At 40.0% G+C, this 18,730-nt stretch overlaps 1 protein-coding gene across 1 annotated transcript in view; it reads left to right on the plus strand.

Moving 5' to 3' along the window:
* The window catches only part of TPP2 (tripeptidyl peptidase 2), a 68,301-nt gene that overhangs the window by 44,821 nt on the left and 4,750 nt on the right, over nucleotides 1–18,730 (plus strand). Inside the window, exons 21-28 of the mRNA XM_081815513.1 lie at nucleotides 519–656; nucleotides 2,399–2,643; nucleotides 2,901–2,979; nucleotides 5,328–5,366; nucleotides 10,570–10,721; nucleotides 12,822–12,918; nucleotides 14,122–14,252; nucleotides 17,851–18,058. Coding sequence (XP_081671639.1) covers nucleotides 519–656; nucleotides 2,399–2,643; nucleotides 2,901–2,979; nucleotides 5,328–5,366; nucleotides 10,570–10,721; nucleotides 12,822–12,918; nucleotides 14,122–14,252; nucleotides 17,851–18,058 — 1,089 coding nt within the window. The remainder of the gene's footprint in view (nucleotides 1–518; nucleotides 657–2,398; nucleotides 2,644–2,900; nucleotides 2,980–5,327; nucleotides 5,367–10,569; nucleotides 10,722–12,821; nucleotides 12,919–14,121; nucleotides 14,253–17,850; nucleotides 18,059–18,730) is intronic.

The raw sequence follows: 18,730 nt of genomic DNA on the forward strand, positions 1-18,730 counted from the left end.
CATCAGCGCCAGATGCTGTCTGATTATGAGAGCGGGTCTGATTGCTTTTCTCTGAAGCAGGCGTTAAAACAATGAGAAGTCAGAATACCTCTTGGGTTGAATGAGCAGTAAAGGTAGTTGAGACTACTGTAAATATAGAATCTTAAGAGTTTATGTAGGATCAGTAAGATTTCAGCGAAACTCTTATTGAAGCATAATATGAATTTGGTTTTAATGTTCAGGAGATGATTGATTTCAATGATTGTCAAATTTCAGTTTTATAAAGTACTTAGAGGTACTGAAGAATATATAGTATTCATTAATGCTTACAAATAGCTAGGTTTGTATTTTTAAAAACTTGTTAAAGAAAAATACCTTTAATTAGTGCCAAAATATTGGATGTTCTGCATTTTTAAAATTGGTTACCAGAGGAAAATATTTTTAATACTTGTAATGTAAAAATCTCATCAACAGCAGTATTACAAATCTGCATTAGAAATCATATAAATTATATCAAGTAATTATTCTTTTTTTTATAGCCCAAGAGTGGGGAAGTAACTCCAAGCTGCCCACTACTTTGTGAACTATTATATGAATCAGAATTTGACAGCCAACTGTGGATTATATTTGACCAGAACAAAAGACAAATGGGTTCAGGAGATGCCTATCCACATCAGGTATAAAATTGGCAGTGATTTTTAGAATTAACTGAGGCTGTTTCCTGAACTAATGAATCTCTGATTTGCTATTTATGGTAATTTTTGTTTTTCTGGGTTTGTTTGGAGTTTTTTTAACGCTATAGTTTTGTATTTAGTTCTTTGACATACCACTAGAAGCTCAGTTAGTTGTCTTATTATAAAACAGACTATGACAGCCTCTCAGCCATGTAGATCTGCTAAATCAAGTTTTGGGATAGAGGAGGGCATGGATGATGCTTGCGAACACTAGCCAGCGTAGCCTTTTTTTTTTTTTTTAAAGATTTATTTGAAGGGGAGGGAGCAGAGGGAGAGAGAAACCCAAGCAAACCACACGCTGAGCACAGAGCCCAACACAGGGCTCGATCTCATGACCCCGAGATCAGGCCCAAGCTGAAACCAAGTGTCGGATGCTCACCGACTGCGCCACCCAGGCACCCCTAAGTGTAGCTTTTTATTTTAATTATTTCTTCTTCCTGCCCACTGCTTCCACACATCTGATGGCTGGGAGCAAATCATCTAAGATAATATGAGCACCTTGAAATGATCCCGGGTCTGAACTGGATGAAAAGCACTATATAGCAGTGCCAAGTGTTTATTAGAACTTTCAGATTTATTTCTTCCTGAGACAGCTGTGTACTCAACACAGTGTATGCCAATCACTGTGCTTGGCACTGTTGTATTAAAGGGAGAAAAACTTAATCATATAGGTTTTTTTTGTTTGTTTGTTTTTAAGATTTTATTTATTAGAGTGAGTGAGAGAGAGAGCACAAGCAGTGGGGGAGAGGAAGAGGGAAAAGCAGACTCCCCACTGAGCAGGGCTTCATCCCAGGACCTTGGGATCATGACGTGAGCCGAAGGCAGAAGCTCAACCGACTGAGCCACCCAGGTGCCCCTTAATCAGTAGTTTATAGAAATTTTATCCCTGAATAAAATATTGTTACAAAGAAATGAGGTATTTCCTGTAAACATCTATAATACTATGCCAAATAATGAAAATAATTTATCAGGTTTTTTTCAGTTAACTAGTCAGAGAATGATTTCTTTTTTTTCCTCAAAGCAAGCCAAGTCACATCTCCTCAGTACAGACTGGATTATTGCAGTGCCATTACTTTGTGGCTTTTAAAATCTCAGAAGATACTGCTGATGCAGAATACAGCGTGCCATGCTCCTGAGCAGGTTAACTAGGTGGAGCAGAGTGGATTTGTCTCTGCTGGCTCCCTATTTTTCCTGTGATAAAGAGGTGTGGCATTTTGGTTATAACATAAAGATTACCAGTTGTGTATACACGTGTGTGTGTATATTTGTCTTGGATATTATATGGCACCTCAATTTTGCTAGTTTTGGTGGTGGTTTATACATGTTTCTAAAGACTCATGAACTAGAAGATCATTGCTTTTATCAGTCTTGAGCAGATACAGATTTAGCTGAGAGTATGGGCAAAGCTTATTGTGGGAAATTGAGGGCTCTGGAGCCATACCTGCCTTCAGCTCCCTTATCCTTTACTCTGCACGTGGCCTTGGACAATTCACGGGATGTTCCTGGCCCTGCTTCCTCACCTGCACCCTCAGGTCCTTGTGTGTAGGCGCGCACACTCGCATGCACTCTTCCTCACACAGTGTAAGCACTCTGTATGTAGTAACTGTTCCTCTTTATCCTCTTACTATAATTTCTGTTGACTTGGCTAAACTTTCCTTTTTCCAAATGTTCTTTGTCTTTTTTAGTATTCTTTGAAACTGGAGAAAGGAGATTATACAATTCGACTACAGATTCGTCATGAGCAGATCAGCGATTTGGAACGTCTTAAAGATCTCCCATTCATTGTTTCTCATAGGTTGTCTAATACCTTGAGCTTAGATATTCATGAAAATCATAGCCTTGCACTTCTAGGAAAGAAGAAATCAAGTAATTTGACATTACCACCCAAATATAACCAACCATTCTTTGTTACCTCCTTACCTGATGACAAGTAAGTGACAGTGTTGCTTACACTTAATGTGTATCTTAAATACTGTAATCTTTTCATGTGAGATCATTACATTGGGCTAAATTTATGGTATGTTGTCACTTACCATTTTAGACTAAGATTATTTCTCCCTTTGATTTTGGAAATCTGAGCTGTGGGAATTATTTCAGAATGCGATTGTTTTGATGTTTTGCCCCTTGATTTTCTTTCTGAGAGTTTCTCTTTAGTTCCTTTTTTTCTCTTTTGAACTTTCTTACTAGAATACCTAAAGGGGCAGGACCTGGATGCTACCTTGCAGGATCCTTAACATTATCAAAGACTGAACTTGGGAAGAAAGCTGTAAGTATCCTTTTTTTTTTTCCCCAAAGATTTTATTTATTTAACCAAGAGAGGGAACGCAAGCAGGGGGAGTGGGAGAGGGAGAAGCAGGCTTCCCGTGGAGCAGGGAACCCAGTGCGGGGCTCGATCCCAGGACCCTGGGATCATGACCTGAGCCGAAGGCGGATGCTTAACGACTGAGCCACCCAGGCGCCCCTCCTTTTTTTTTTTTTTTTTTTTAAACACTGTAATTACCTATTCCAAAATTTCCATTCCTTTAAAAGATGGGAATTAATCTAACCCTTTAGAATGGGTAAAAGAGAAGTTCTCCCTGGGGGAAAAAAATTGAGTAGTTTTTTCCCAAATTACCAGTAAAGGTCAATTAAGATTTGATTGTATTTTAAAATATTTAGTATTCTTTTTTCCCAGACCTAAGTACTTGGCCCTGAACTGGTCCTACCTTGCATGACTAATATACTTGAACTTCCCTTGAAACATGTAGGTCCAGATTAAACTTGGCTTAAGTGAATGGGATGTTTAAAATTAGAACATTTTATAGGATTTTAACCAACATAATATTGTGGATATAAAAATAAGTCAGGTCTTCTTGGGTTACTTCTAGAAAACTAGTCATATCATTTCTAACGAGCAGTATTTTTCCTCACTTGTACAGACCTTTCTCTTGTTGGAATTTTGCATAATTGTGTAGATAATTATGAGTATTTCTTTTGGCATTGCCTTTTATTTTATAGTTTTAAAATCATGCTATTAAAAACATGTTTCTGGTTTTTACATTGTAGAGATAAACATTACAACTGGATAGGTACCTATTTTAACTTTTCCATCTCTTTTCATTATATATTTATTATGAGAATAGTGTTTATGTGGATCTGTCACCTTCTGTCATCATATTAGTTCAATGCCAGTAAAGTTGTCATTCTTACAGTTTTGCATTTCTCCTCAGCATCAGTTCTTACATAGTGGTCTACTACCTGATGCTGGAATCATAAATGCCATTACCAAGTTGAATGGATTTCTTGCATCTTAACAAGTGTACTTACTTCTTGCCACTGTTGAACCAGAAGTCACTTACTGGTGTCTTAGAGGCATAACTTAGGAATTCTGTGCTTTGAAAAAATCGTTTGCCCTGACATTTCTTGAGTCTCATTTCAGTCGATACTGCAGTTGACCCATGAACAACATGGGTTTGAACTGCGCGGTCAACTTATATGTGGGGTTTTTTTTCCCAGTAAATATAGTACAGTGCTATAAATATATTTTCTCTTCCTTGTGATTTTCTCAATAACATTTTCTCTAGCTTACGTTAACATAAGAATATATACAAAATAATATGTTATTTGATTGTTTATGTTATCATTAAGGCTTCCAGTCAACAGTAGGCTGTTTGTAATTAAGTTTTGGGGGAGTCTATACAAGGAATTTCAGCTGGGGGGTGAAGTAGTGTCCCCAGCCCCCGTGTTGTCCAGGGGTCAACTGTACTTATTTATATATACACTTTAGTATCATTTGAAGTGAATCAGTAGTCACTGATACTGGAATTCATAGATGCGCTGATTTAAGAAGTCCTAGTCTTTTTTTGTAGGCTTCACTTCCTGGGCAGCAGGGCTGCTTCCAACTGTGGGGCTCCCTAGATGGGGAGATGGGATTCTCACCCAGATAACTCTTCTCAGGTGTCTGCTTCCTTGGATTGATATGACAGAAAAGCATTGTTATTAAAACTGCACTTTTAGCCATTCAGAGATAGTTACTTCTTTCAGAGGCATAAATTATAAAAGTATGGGATTAACTGGAGTTACTACTTACCAGGTAATTACTTATGGGATAGATTTTCTTGAGAGAGAGCAAAAACCTAAAGGCATAGAGTTAATTATACTTGCCAGCACCTTGTTTGTTTAATCTTATCTCGTAGTTTTGCATTTCTCACCGGTTTGGTAGTTGGGAAGGTGAGTGTTGTTTTACTTCTGCCTCTCACGGTCACCTTGAATGATGATGCCTGGGTGTATGTGATTGTTGTGACGTCCTTGAAATCCGACTCTAGACTGTCAGCTAAATTTAATGTTTTTAAAAGTGTTTTGATAACTAATAGATTTTACTGTACTCAGTTTTCAAATACGGAGTTGAAAAACATTTGCCCTTAGGAATAACCTATTTGATTGCATTTTTATTAAAGTGAAAGTGGCAGTGTTGCTTTCTTTAAAAGCCTGCCATTTTGATCGTAGACCTGACCCTTCTAAGTACGGAGACACACGCAGGTGTGACGTAAACTGGAAGACAATTAGACAGAGGTGGTGTCTCCATCCTGTGTAGATTGTGCATGTTTTCTTACAGAATGTCCTTCTAACTCCCAGGGGCAGTCTGCAGCAAAACGACAAGGAAAATTTAAAAAGGTACTGATTGTCAGTTCTTAAAAAAGATGTCTTAAAGCCTTATTTGCATATTAGTTAAACTTTTTTTTTTTCTGTCACCTATTATAAATCTTTTTTTAAAAATCTCTCCCTTAGTTTCCTTTCTTTAAGTTCTGCAGTATAGTGCTTATAGCTTGTCAGTGTTGACATACTGCTTTCCTGAAGCGTTTTTTTCCTGCCATAAATCGCTGGAAGACCCCTGTTTTACATGTGTCTAGAAAAAAAAATTATTGCTTTTCATCTCTTAGCCACAGATATGATACCAAATAGTAATATTTGAAATTTTGCATATCTAAAATCCTACAGAGAAATGAATGTAATTTTTTGTCTTAGCTATATAAGCCAAAACAATTCTTTTTAAAGTCTAAAAACATTCTTAAGTTGGATGATTTGATTATTAAAATATTACTAAGGAATTTGAAAAAAAAGTTTATTCCCTGCTCTGTGTCGTGGTGCTGGGGGAGCAGAGACAGAGCAGTGGCCGGGGGCCCAGGCACAAGGACTGTCCACCCCGGGTTAAAGTTGACACTGAGAACATAACTTCCTACAACTTATTAGACAATCTCTGATTGACTGCTAGAGCCAAATTTAACAAAAAAAAAAGTAGAATTGTACTTCGAGTGCACTTAGTGAAAGAGATAGACAGACTCCACTCTCTGGCATCGTTTAGCATGTTAGTGATCTCCTCTGCAGGCAGGAAGCTTTGCAAGGAGAATTTGTATTTTGAAGTATAAATAAGAGATAACTCTGTTTCTTAATTCACAATGATGTGAAACTGGGGATCACCATTTTAGAACAGATGAAGTTCCTTTATTTAAAAGACTTCTGTAATTTTATATTGTCACATAGCGGTAAACACTTTGTTCAAGCGAAATGCCGCACTGGGAGTCATCTCTCCAGTTAAAGGAATATCTACTTCACCGTAGGCCAGTGTTTCTCAGCTGAGCGTTGTGACCCATTTGTGGGCCGTGTACATTCATGAAATATAACCAGCTTTAACATGAAAACAATAAAGTAGGAAATGTCATTCATCAGACTCATAAAACAAATTTCTGTTTATTTATAGATTGTTTATCTTTGGGTCATCCTGAAAATAGCTTGAAAGCCACTGCTTTAGAAAATGAGGAAAAGGTCTTCTAGGAGCCCATTAAAAATAAAAGGTGCTTATCACAAAAGCATAGCTGGGGCTTTTTCTTCCTGTTGTATATTTTGGTTGACCTTTTGGGAGTTTTTGTGGATTTTGTTTGGATCAGATTGTATAAGATAGGAAACTATTAAGTGAATAGGAAGGTTATTATTACTTGATGGTTAGGAAAGCTTTATATATAAAGAACTTGGGCAACTACAGTTACCTCTTCCCAGTTCTCCCTGCTTTATAGTCTCATTACCAGAAAGATCTATATATTAATTTATTGTCAGAACAAAATACCAACTAGCTTTTGGTGCATAATCCTCAATGGATTTGTCCTTTGGGTCTCAGTGACTTTCGATTTGGCAAATGCAGGTTACATTTTTTAAGTTCATCGTCATATGAAGGAGTATAGTTACTTTTAACATGATAAATAGCATTCCAGTATGATTTTAATCTTTAAAATAACTATTTTAGTTTGTGTAAAGGTATTAAAGTTTTGAATTTAGGGAAATTGTAATTTTTGAACCAAAATTTAAATGGCGGTATGTTACGTTATCCAAAGAATAATTATGAGTTTTGCAGGTAGATTTGACTTTCAAGGATATTGTCCAAACACTGTCAGAATACTCGGTGACTAGCAGAAATAATATGATTTTTTAGAAAACTTACTCTTAAGTAGCTACTCTAAAGAACTTCAGCATTTCTGCTCTGAAGATTGCTGTTGACTATCTTTTTAAATCGTAATCAAAGTTTCTCAAGACTTAATGGTACAAAATGATTTCTATTAAATTGACCCTATACTAAGTCCTCAAGAAGCAAGTTGAAAAAATACAAAAAGAACTGGTGAACATGATAAAACAAAAAATAACTCCATTTTTCTTTTGATTAGGAATTAAAACTACCATGTTTGTAATTTTTAATAATAAAAAATTACTGTCCTGAAATATTTTGTTAGGATTATAGTAACACTTATAATTGCTGATTTGATATATTTAAATATATCATATTTTATATATTAAATACAAAATGCTGATCACAAAACCTTGACCCCCCCGCCCCCGCACACACAAGGTCATTCATCACAAACTCTCCCTGTCTCTTGTGCTTTTAGTTTTTAGTGACAGTTTATGGTTGCCATGGTACAGGGTTTCTTTCTATTTATAGATCTTTCTTAGAGTTTATTGTTAATCATAAATTAAGTTTAATGGATTGCTCATTTTAAATTCAATTCTGTTTTCTCTCTTCTGTACTAAAACATAATAGCAAATGCCTTACCTTTGAGCTTCAGTGGAGGAATTGCCTCACAACAGAGACTTCCTTCCCATCCTGAAAGTTGCCCCTCTCCCTAATCAGTCGAGGAAGGGGGGACTAAGGGAGGCTCACGTTAGGTTAGAATCAGCATGGACTGCCGAGTTTCCTCCTCCAGGCAAGTGTCGTCCCTGTTTTAGTGCTGTGGAAGTACAGGACTACATGAACAGAGGGTAAATGTTGGGGGCTGTCTCTGCCCCTCGAGTTCTTCAGTATATTATCTGTGCTGTACAGATGATACGGAAATGATCTGTTCCCATAAGAGCTTGGTGGTTAATTAGCAACTCCCAATTTTGCAGACGCTTTTCGCCCCAGCACCTAGGAAAGTGAACTCAAGAGGAGGGAAGAAGGATGGGTAGCAGGGTCCTGAGGAGCTTGCCCAAGCAGAACCCTGCTTCTTTTGCCCCGTCCCACACTGCACATGCGACCTTGGCTTGCAGGCGCTGGCTCCTGGCCTCAGACAGAGCATGGCACTGACATGGCTGAAAGTGGATTTGTGTGGTTATGTCGCATGAGTGGTTTTATGTGTGTTAAAGGAGTCATACTGAAGTAGTAGGTACTGTTTTATGTTGGAATGCTGTTAGAACTACTGCAACAGTAGTTCCTTATATTTACTATTATAATTTTACCCCAAAATAAAATTTAGTTGTGAAAATTGTTAACATGTGCATAAGTACGCTGTATTTACACCTAAAAATCCTATTTAGGGGAAGGTGGGGGCTTACAATACTATTTTTTTGTCTCAACCTGTGTAAAGTTTTTTTCTGAAATTACTGAGATTAGGAGAGTAAAAGTCTTGGTACATATTTTTTTTCCCGATTTTAGAAATTTTGTTGATTAAAACAAAAAAGGTTTTAATTTAGCATTTTTAATGTAAACTTAAAGCTAGAATTGGTGAAATTGACTTCACAATTTAATTAAGGATACCTGGTTACTGTGCCAGGACCAGATCTAGCGAGTCTGAACAGGATTTCATTTCCCAGATACTGCGTTAGTTTTTGCAAGTGGAGACTTATGTGCTTTAACAGAATAGATGGAAATAGATGTAATTAGATGTAATTACACATTTCTCTGCTCTTTTCAAAGCAGAACTTCTCAAAGGAACTATCTAAGCTTCTTTACTTCCTGTTCTCTCTGCATCTCTTTCTCGGTCAGCCCTCACCCCCGCTCTGCACGGAGACTGCGTCTCTTGTCGTGGGGACCAGCCACGGCTGCCCGGTTCTGTGGCCGCGCCCTCCTCTCCCTGGCACCACCTCCACGACTGCCACTGGTTGACCGCTCCTCTTTCTTTCCACTGGCTCGCCCGCGGAGCCCGTCTGGCGTCTGTCTCCTTCACTGCTGGGCATCTTTGAGACCGCAGAATGCCTTGGATCAAGGCCTGGGCTTCCTCTTCCCCTCCCCCAGTCCTGCCCAGTTTTATTTAGCCCCTCATTTTAAACACCATCAGCAAGTACTGTCGGTTCTGCCGTCACGATTTCTAAATCCGTCCACTTCCTCCTCTTGTACAGCCTGTTCTTCAGATCTAAAGATCAGAGCAGTGCTGGGAGTCTGGGCTCGCTTCCTAACTCGTCTTCTTCCTTCTCGACTTCTGCCCTCTATCGTCCATTCTCCAAATAGTAGGAAGAACATGTTTCATCCATATAGGATCCAGAGTTATGAAACAAAAAGCAGAAATCTTGAATCGTGTTCACTGCCTTCCCTACAACTCTCCTGGTAGGCTTCCAGTTGCATTTAGAATAAAATCTGTATTTTGGTACTACCTTCTATCAGCCCCAGTCCCTGTGGTTGCTGCCCACGTGTCCACTGTCTCCAGCTGCGCTTGCCCTGTACACAAGTTCCGGGCTTTGCATGTGCCCGTCTTCTGTCTTCAGACACTTCTTCTTCACCTCAGTTTGGTTAATTAGGTCCATGGAGGTTCGTTCACTTAGATGGGATATTCCCTGTTCAGAGTGGCTTCCCAGCACCATTTGCCCGCGTTGTTCCCCACCTCACCGGGCAGCCGCTCTCTGTCCCTGCGTTCTGTTTCATTTTTTCCATATCATGTGGTGTCTTCTGAAACGATTCACTGCCTATATGTTGTCTGTTTTCCCCCACTAGGATATGTTCCCGGGGGGCAAGAGAGGGCCTTGTCTGCTTTGCCCTTCACCTCTTAGAGCATTACCTAGCACGTCACAGGGCCTCAGTAAGTCCTCTTGATGGAATGAAGAGATTTCTCTTTAAATTTATGTAGAAAAGAGGATCTTTTTAAAAATTGTAAGTTATTTCCTTCCCTTTTCAAGTAGAAGATATGAAAGCTCAGTAGACTTTGGTAATTAGCATTTTCCGTAATCCAGTCTGTCAAGTTAAACTAAGAATACCAAATACCCTCAAATGGAGGAAAGTTTGTTCTTACCTCCTCTATTTTAACTTTTTTAAGATTTTATTTTTAAGTAATCTCTACACCCAATGTGGGGCTTGAACTCACAACCCAAGATCAAGAGTCGCATGCTCCACCGACTGAGCCAGCCAGGCGCCCCTTCCATCTTTATTTTAAAGGAGATTCAGAAGCATCAGTAATTTAAAGTTTGGAAGAACATTCCTTTGATCACAGATTGGGATTTTTTTATGTTTTGTGGCCCTTAGGATCTGGAATATGTTGTAGTACAACTCAGGGCAGCCCGTGTTCTGAGATACTCAGGTACTGAAGATGATTTTGAAATACGTAAAATTAAGCCTGTTAATCTGAGACTCTCTCCACATTCATAGGATGTGATCCCTGTTCATTACTACCTAATACCTCCGCCAACAAAGACTAAGAATGGCAGCAAAGATAAAGAAAAAGATTCAGAAAAAGAGAAAGATTTAAAAGAAGAGTTCACTGAAGCATTACGAGATCTTAAAATTCAGTGGATGACAAAGTAAGTTTAACTGGGTGGTAAGGTTACAGGGGCTTTTATTTTAACCACTTAATTCTGATTTGTTCTTGTAAGAGAATTTTACTGACAAGCATTAAAAGAAAAAAAATAAAAATCACTTTTTTGCCTACTCTCCAAAGGTAATCATTGTCCTATTATTATTTTCTCTGTAGTTATGCATGTAGCAGTGTGAATGATGTGTCCTGGTTTTCTAATTACTATTTGATTTTGGGTGTTTCTTAGGTCATTTAATAGTCCTTTAAAATGCCATTTTAATGACTATGTGGTATGCGGTCTTGTTGAAGAAATATAACCCACTTAAATACTCTATTTGGCATCCACATTTATAGCTTTTCTCTATGGTGCCGTGATGGACATTTTTATACATGTAGTTTCTTTAAATATCCATCAGATCGCATCTTAAAGGTATAATTACTGAATCCGTATTATTAACACTTAAAAAATCACCTAGATAAGTGTTTTGCCAGATTGCCTTCTAGAGGGAATGTCACAATTCCTACTCCCTCTAGTGGTGTATGGCGGAGCCTATTACGCTGTGGAATTGAAAACAAAGCCTTGCTGCTAGAGGGCGAAAAAAGAAAAGGCCATTATCGTGGTCTTAAATTGCATTTCTTAAGTTATGAAATGCTGGTTGCATTTGGGGTTTTTAAATGCTGTCATTGCATTCTTGGTATAGGTGCTGTCAGTTGAACATATTCTGTACTGTTTTTCTATTGGGACAGCAGATTTTTCTTTTAACTTTTTAACATAAAAGATATCAATGCTTTGCTGTACTTGTACACATTTTTCCCCCAGCTTATTTTTTTACTTTTAGCTTACTTTTTACATAGTAGAAATGTATTTTCTCTAGTCAAATGGATTGCTTTTTCCATTTGTGTTATGCAGTATTTCTCTGACCACTGCTTTTCTATGGGAGTCCTCATTAGCTGAACATGTGTGCATCCTTGTAGTCCTGAGCTCTTCTAGAGAACAGACGTCATCATATCGTGAAAATAATTCCCAGGGATTGAACCGGTTACAGGGTCTGTCTACATTCGGACTTAACCTTTCCACTTAAAAACTAGACTGCGTCTCCACCAGAAGTCAAAGTCTGTAAGTCAGTCTCTGGCTGATTGTAAGATGTTGTAAACAGTTGAAAATGCAATGTAAATCCTTCAAAAGTGAAACGGCAGAGATTGACTTCTGGCACAGAAGCGTGAGGAGTCCCAAGAACCCAATCCCCCGGAAACTAGTGAAAATCCTTTTTTAAAAATCAGCCTTTTAAAACCTCTGGAGATGATCGTAAGGGCATACAGCAAAGGATGAAGAAACACCTATTCAAGAACATCTATAGTTTGGGAAGAAAAGTGAGAATCTGTGGTACTTGAGCCCAGGCCACTCCCTGCTTCCGCACTGCCAGCTCAGGGACACGCCTCCTCGAATCCAGGCCACTTGCAGCCAGGAATACAGGCTCCCTCGCCCCTCGGCTCCCAGACAGGGGACTCTCCTCCTGGGAGAAGCGCTGAGGCGGAGTGATGAGCCAGTGGGGGGGCGGGGGTGGGGCGCGGAACAGAGGGCCTGCCTTAGGTGTGGTGCTGCTGAGAACACTGGGGCCCCCCCCAGCCCAGCCCAGGGAGTGGTGGTTTCAGGGCAGGCGAGGCAAGCCAGGAAGACCCCAGACTACTGCTCCTCATCACCCGTTTAGTCAGCTTTATTCAGCTTCCCCATTCAAGAACGCAGAATGTCTCTTCATTCATCCAAGACTTCAGATTTTTCAGAAAAGTTTACATTTTTCTTATACATTTTGGACATTTCTAGATCTTTTCATCTTTCTTGCTATATGAATGTTTTTTCCTCCTCTTTATACATCTATACCTAGCATGTATGAAAACATCTTGATTCTTACAATTGGTTTTTCTGGGTTAAGCATATTTATACTACTGCAAATAATGATAATCCTCAGTAATGATACTTATGTTTCAGATTGATGCCTTATGTTATGGACTGGAACTTCAAAGCAGTGTTAAATAATAGGGAAGACAGAAATTGTTTTCTTTCTAAAAGAAACAAAATATAATGTTTCTCTCTTTCTTATATACATAGGCTGGATTCTAGTGACATTTATAATGAATTGAAAGAAACATATCCTAATTATCTTCCTCTGTATGTTGCAAGACTTCATCAGTTGGATGCTGAAAAGGTTGGACATGTTCATTCTTAATATGAGTATTTCATTTTGTTTGTAACATTAGATAAAGTTTATACATTGAATAAAAATGCAGCCTTATATTTGTCTTGTGTTCTTGCCAAATGAAAACATGTTTCTACAAATTGCATGTTCTGTTAACTTTTTTTATTTTAATTATGTTATGTTAATTGGCATACATTACATCATTAGTTTTTGATGTAGTGTTCCATGATTCATTGTTTGCTCCATTCAATACGTGCCCTCTTTAATACCCATCACCCGGCTAACCCATCCCCCCACCCCTTCCCCTCTAGAACCCTCAGTTTGTTTCTCAGATATTAACTATTTTCATTAAGGTAATTACAGGACTTAGCCATTACTATGAGTTCAGCGTAGAATTCCCGCTCATATTTTTGGTCAGTGGGAAGACTAGGAGGTAAGATATCCTGAGGGTTGCTTTTCTGACATTCACCTCCAGGGCAGGGGTCCTGGCCTGCTGCAGATCTAAACACCTGCAGCAAACAAAGAACTCCTACTTTGCATTAACTTTGTTACTGATGCTAATTTTTAAGAACTGGCCATCGTTCCAGACTGTCTTAACAGCTCTCGTTGATTAATGTTGCCAGTAGGAAAGTGCTAGCCATAAACAATTAAAAATTATCCGGGGTTCAGAGTGAACTTGAAGGTGTTGAAAGGAGACCTCTAAGACTCACGAGAGGAGCAAATTACTAAGAGCACCACGAGCACCGTGGTGATTGTAGTTAGACTCTGTTGGGTCTATTCTTGTTTACTCTCATCTTTGTGGTTTTAATAATAAACTAGGAAGAATGTTCATCAGCAGGTGCTTTTTTCCATTCTGTTTTCGTGTGGTGTGCAACTGGAGTAACCTAGCCAGTCGTGTTTCTAAGATGCCCAGAAAAGGAGTTGCCTTGGTAGAAAGCACTACGTTTCTGTGAACCGTTTATCTTGCCCACCCTCACCATCCAACGGCAGTGAGGATGTGTCTTGGGTATTCCCTGTCTGAGCTCAGGTCCGCGATGCTGACATCGTGGCAAAATCACAGCACGGGCAGCACAGAGCCCTCTGGGCTCCGAGGAGACTGCCCAGCCCCCTCACTCCGGAGTTGTGACTCTCGCGGTTAGGACGACAGAAATGAAGGTACTTTGGTGTACTCGCTGATACATCCATTCCTTATTTCTTTTTTTTCCTCCCTAGGAACGGATGAAAAGACTTAATGAAATTGTTGAAGCTGCAGATGCTGTTATTTCTCATATAGATCAAACGGCCCTAGCAGTTTATATGGCAATGAAGACTGACCCCAGGCCCGATGCAGCTACTATAAAAAAGTACCTAACCAGTAAATAATCTTTCTTGCATCTCATTTCTTAGTTACTTTTTAAAATTAATGAGAATATTCTTCTTTTCTGCTATTTGTTATGTCCCTGGAGTTAATCAGTATTTGGATAGTCCACCCTTAGATATTTCATAATAGTTTTCTTCAGTCGTTTGAGATTAAGCAAAAGAAAAGGGGTTTGCTTTCTCTGCCGTTAGGTGCTGTTGTGGTGGAGAGACTTGAGTAGCTGTGATCAAACAGTCCCGCCACTTGGGGATTTGTGGGAACTGGACATACGGAGAAGGCAAAAAAGATTAATTTCTAAATGTTCATTGACCAATAGCATGAAAAGCCCAGATTTAGTTTGTAATGCCTGGTAACACAAATAAAGTCAGGTTGAAACTGTCACCTAGCAACTTGAGTTAGGAACTGGTATAACGGTATCACGTGGGGTGAAGGGAAGGGGGTTAATGGTTTAGCTTCAAGAAACCCAGCGCAACATGTGAAACAGGCGTCGCTTGGTGGCGCCTGAGCGTGTGGAGTGTGATGGCCCCTCAGCCTCCGGAGCCTCCACCTTCCGTGAATTCTCAGGACCGTTTTGTGGGAGCTCTTCCGATACCAGCTTTCCCTCCCTCACTTTGGTTTATTTTCACCCGGAGGTCATTACCTGTGAGGGTAGAAATATCGCCTCCTCTTAGAGCTGTTACAGTGATTCCTGCAGCTTCAGTCAGATCACTTCTTTCTCTCTGAAGTTCTTGATTCTAAACTGCTAGAACTCTGGGTATTATGTTGTTTATACTAATACTACAGCTCTTATAAGTCTACAAGCGGTAGTTTTCAAGCAGAATAAAAGTTACTCAAATTAGGTTGTTGGCATGATCTGCACCCTTCCCCACCTTCTAAAGGAATAATCTCAAACATGGCTGTGTTGTCATTGTCCGACTGTGAAGTGCAAGTTATGTACCAGGAATTATTTGAGATATTTTGAATACATTATCTCACTTAAACTTAATCTTCTAAATAACATGCCAACCACGGGCGTTTTTACCCTGTATCTGCCGAAGAACAAACAGGCTCAGAGCATACGTGGCCGGCCTAGGGTGCCAGTGCTGGAAACGGGAGAGCCAGATTCACGCCGGGTCTGTCCCAAGCTAGGTCTTCCATTTCTTGATAAGCAGCCCTTGCATTCCTGCCCATCTTGAGAAGATTCATACGCCTCATTTCTTTCTCATAGAAAAATAGGGCATCAGCTCCACCTTACCCATCTTCATGCTTCCTTTCTGTGTCGGAGAGGGCAGGGACTCCTCTCCGAGGCTGACCTTTGTGTCTCGGTCTGAATCCTCCCCTCCATTTCCTTCATAGCTGCCCTCCGCTGACAAGTCCTTTTCTCCTGGTCTTCAGGGTCCACCCCTCAGCCAGTGGTCATATCCGGATGTCTCCTGTCCCCTCTGGGGCCCCTGGCTTCTGGCTGGAGTAATCTACACTGCACTTACTTCCTGAATTCCATTCCATGTTAACCCTGTTGCCGGAGGAGGAGTCTGGGCTGGATCGCCCGTGAGAAACTCATTGCGGGAAACCGTGGCCCCTCTGAGGCTGCCTTGACCTCACTGTGGCCTCTGCTAGGAGCTGCCCCCGTCCCTTCTAGCATCTTGTTATTTCTTAGTTTGTGAAAGTGGTGTCGTCTCTTCAGACTCACATGTCTAGGAAATAATGTTTAAAACTTAAATATGAAGGTCCATTTAGCCCTGCTGGTAGTTTGGCCTGTCTTTCCTACGTCTTCCTGTCCACAGAGGAAACTCTTAATTCCAGGTTAAAGTGAGTCACAGACCAAGACTAGCTGTGTTTCAATCTTATTAGTCCTCTGATGCAGAAGGTGAAGGTACTAGCTAGGATGTGATTAAGAGTTATAGTGAATATTTTAAACTGTGAAAGCCTGTAGGGAGGAGAGCTGATTTCACTTGAAATGGAGTGGAGAAAGCCTTGTGGATAAAGTATTTGATCTGAGCTGATCCGTTCTGAGTTAGGTGAGGGTAGGGAAGGAATATTCCAAATATGTGGAGTTATTGGGTTATTGGGTCTGGCAGGTAGTTTAATCGAGGACTGGCATGTACAGCACACCTGTGTCACCCCCTAAGTTCTGCGTCCTTCCAGCCCTTCTCTGGGCAGCTAGGACCAATCAGTCAGCACTGCCATGGATGATCAAACCCGCCTTGCCAATCCAGTTCTGTACCAAGGCCCCCTTCTTCACAAAATGGGGACAATGATTGTGTCCGACTCCTGTAAAGCATAAATGAAATACTGGTGTAAGACATTTCAGAAGGTGACTGGCATCGAAAAGGTGGGATGGGGGCGGGGGGTGCTTAGTAAATGAGAAGCTATGTACATGTCCTTCAACTCAGAAATCCTTTTGTTCCTGAGTCCAAAGTAACCAAGCAGTTCCCTGACACGTTTCCCCAAAAAGAGTGAAAGTTAGTTCTTTTAAGCTTTGAAACTCTTCGCTGAAAGTCCTAGGCATCTTTTTTGGCCTAATTTTATCTGTTGCAAACGTATTAAGATGGGTAACTTTGTTGGGTTGTAACAAGTTGTTGTTTTCTCATTTTCATTATCTTTTGTACTAATTGTTGATTTTGTAGCGCCAGCAGATTTCATATGTTGCACATTCCACTCCTGAGTCCTTCAGAATCATTCTTACTGTTAGACAGTCTGTTTCCATGTCTGAGTGCCCTGTGGGCACCTTCTCAGCACTTTTAATCCTCATTGTCTTCACACATGTGGGATATGAGTTGGACAAAATGCCTCAGATAAGCAAGTATCCTAAAGACTACCGCTATCCGCTGGAGTGTAGGTCATTACTGTATTTCATTCAGCAATGATTTATTGGGAGTTTCTGTCCTGTCCTATGCCAGGCATTGTCTGGGCACTTGGAATACATCAGAACAACCCAGATGCCTGCCCTATACAGCAAGGCAATTTTACCGTAGTGATTAAGAGCAGGGATTCTAGAAGCAGACTCTAAGTAGCTTCAAGTCCTGGATCTGTTACTTCCTAACCGTTGGACCTTGAACAAATCTCTGTGTGCCTCAGTTTCCTCCTTTGCAAAATGGGGATAATTAATAGTATCTTACTTTTAGAATTGTTTTGACTGTAAATGAATTAATATGTGAAAGTGCTAAAGCAGTTTGCTGGCATAGAGGAAGCATTTTACAGTGTGTGCTCGATTTATAAATGAAAGTTAAGTTCAGCCCTGAAAGAACTTCTGTACTTCGGTGCATAAATGTGTGATGATTGCTATTTACAAGAAATCTAAATACCTAAAAGATGCTGTTCTGATGTAAGCTGGCGGAATTTAGAGCTGAACAGCCTTTCACTTCTTTTGCTTTATGGTATTCTGTTTCAACCAAAGACAGCTGTCCTAACTCATTTAATCCGTTTGTACAATGTAGTGGCTTCTTTGATGTTTATTAAAAATAAGGAATCTTATTTGATGTATAATAATATTTCTGCATTGTAAATCTGACGCAAAGAATGCATGAGCTTATTAGTTTCAGACAAGTCTATACTTGTTAAGGAATTTTACTGATCTGTGCATTGTTTTTTGATTTGGCGCACAGTGATATGGACAAACAGAAATCTACCCTCGTGGATGCCCTTTGTAGAAAAGGATGTGCCCTGGCCGACCATCTTCTTCACGCACAAGATCAAGACGGGGCTGTTTCAAGCGACACCGAAGGAAGAGAGGAGGAAAGAGAAAATACTCTGGATTCTGTGATGGAAACTTTTTGGGAAACTACAAAATGGACTGATCTTTTTGACAATAAGGTAATCTTTGTGCTTCTTGCTCTGGCACAGTTCTTGGGGGTTACCTCACAAACCTCCCTTGTGCCCCATTGCCTACTCTTTACTGTTTCCCAGCTCCCTGGCCAGAAGAGGAAGAAAATATATGGAGTGTGGCTAAGCTGGGCTCTGAAGAAGACATTGTGTTTAGTGAGACCTCCTTTGTCTTACCTGTTTTAGAACCATTTTACTATTATTTTCTCTATCTGCACAGTGGCTCTTTAGCCAAACTAATTTGGAAAACAGTTTGAGAATGTGCCTTTTGGTTAAGCCAGTTATGTATGAAGCTAGAATTAAGAACATCTAGAAATTGTGTTTATGCCTTCCCGTATCTGTTTATGTACTGATTTGTCGGGGATGGGGGGGGGGGCGGTGGGCATTCTGTTTACTTTAGATGTTATTTTTCTCAAAGCTCTTTGACTTTTAAATAATTATCAACTGGATTTATAGCTCATCAGTTTTTTTTTTTTTAAAGATTTTATTTATTTATTTGAGAGAGAGAATGAGAGAGAGAGAGCACATGAGAGGGGGGAGGGTCAGAGGGAGAAGCAGACCCCCTGCTGAGCAAGGAGCCCGATATGGGACTCGATCCCGGGACTCCAGGATCATGACCTGAGCCGAAGGCAGTCGCTTAACCAACTGAGCCACCCAGGCGCC

This window comes from Leptonychotes weddellii, chromosome 3 (assembly GCF_054177405.1).
Source record: "Leptonychotes weddellii isolate Sample4059 chromosome 3, ASM5417740v2, whole genome shotgun sequence".
NCBI lineage: Eukaryota > Metazoa > Chordata > Mammalia > Carnivora > Phocidae > Leptonychotes > Leptonychotes weddellii.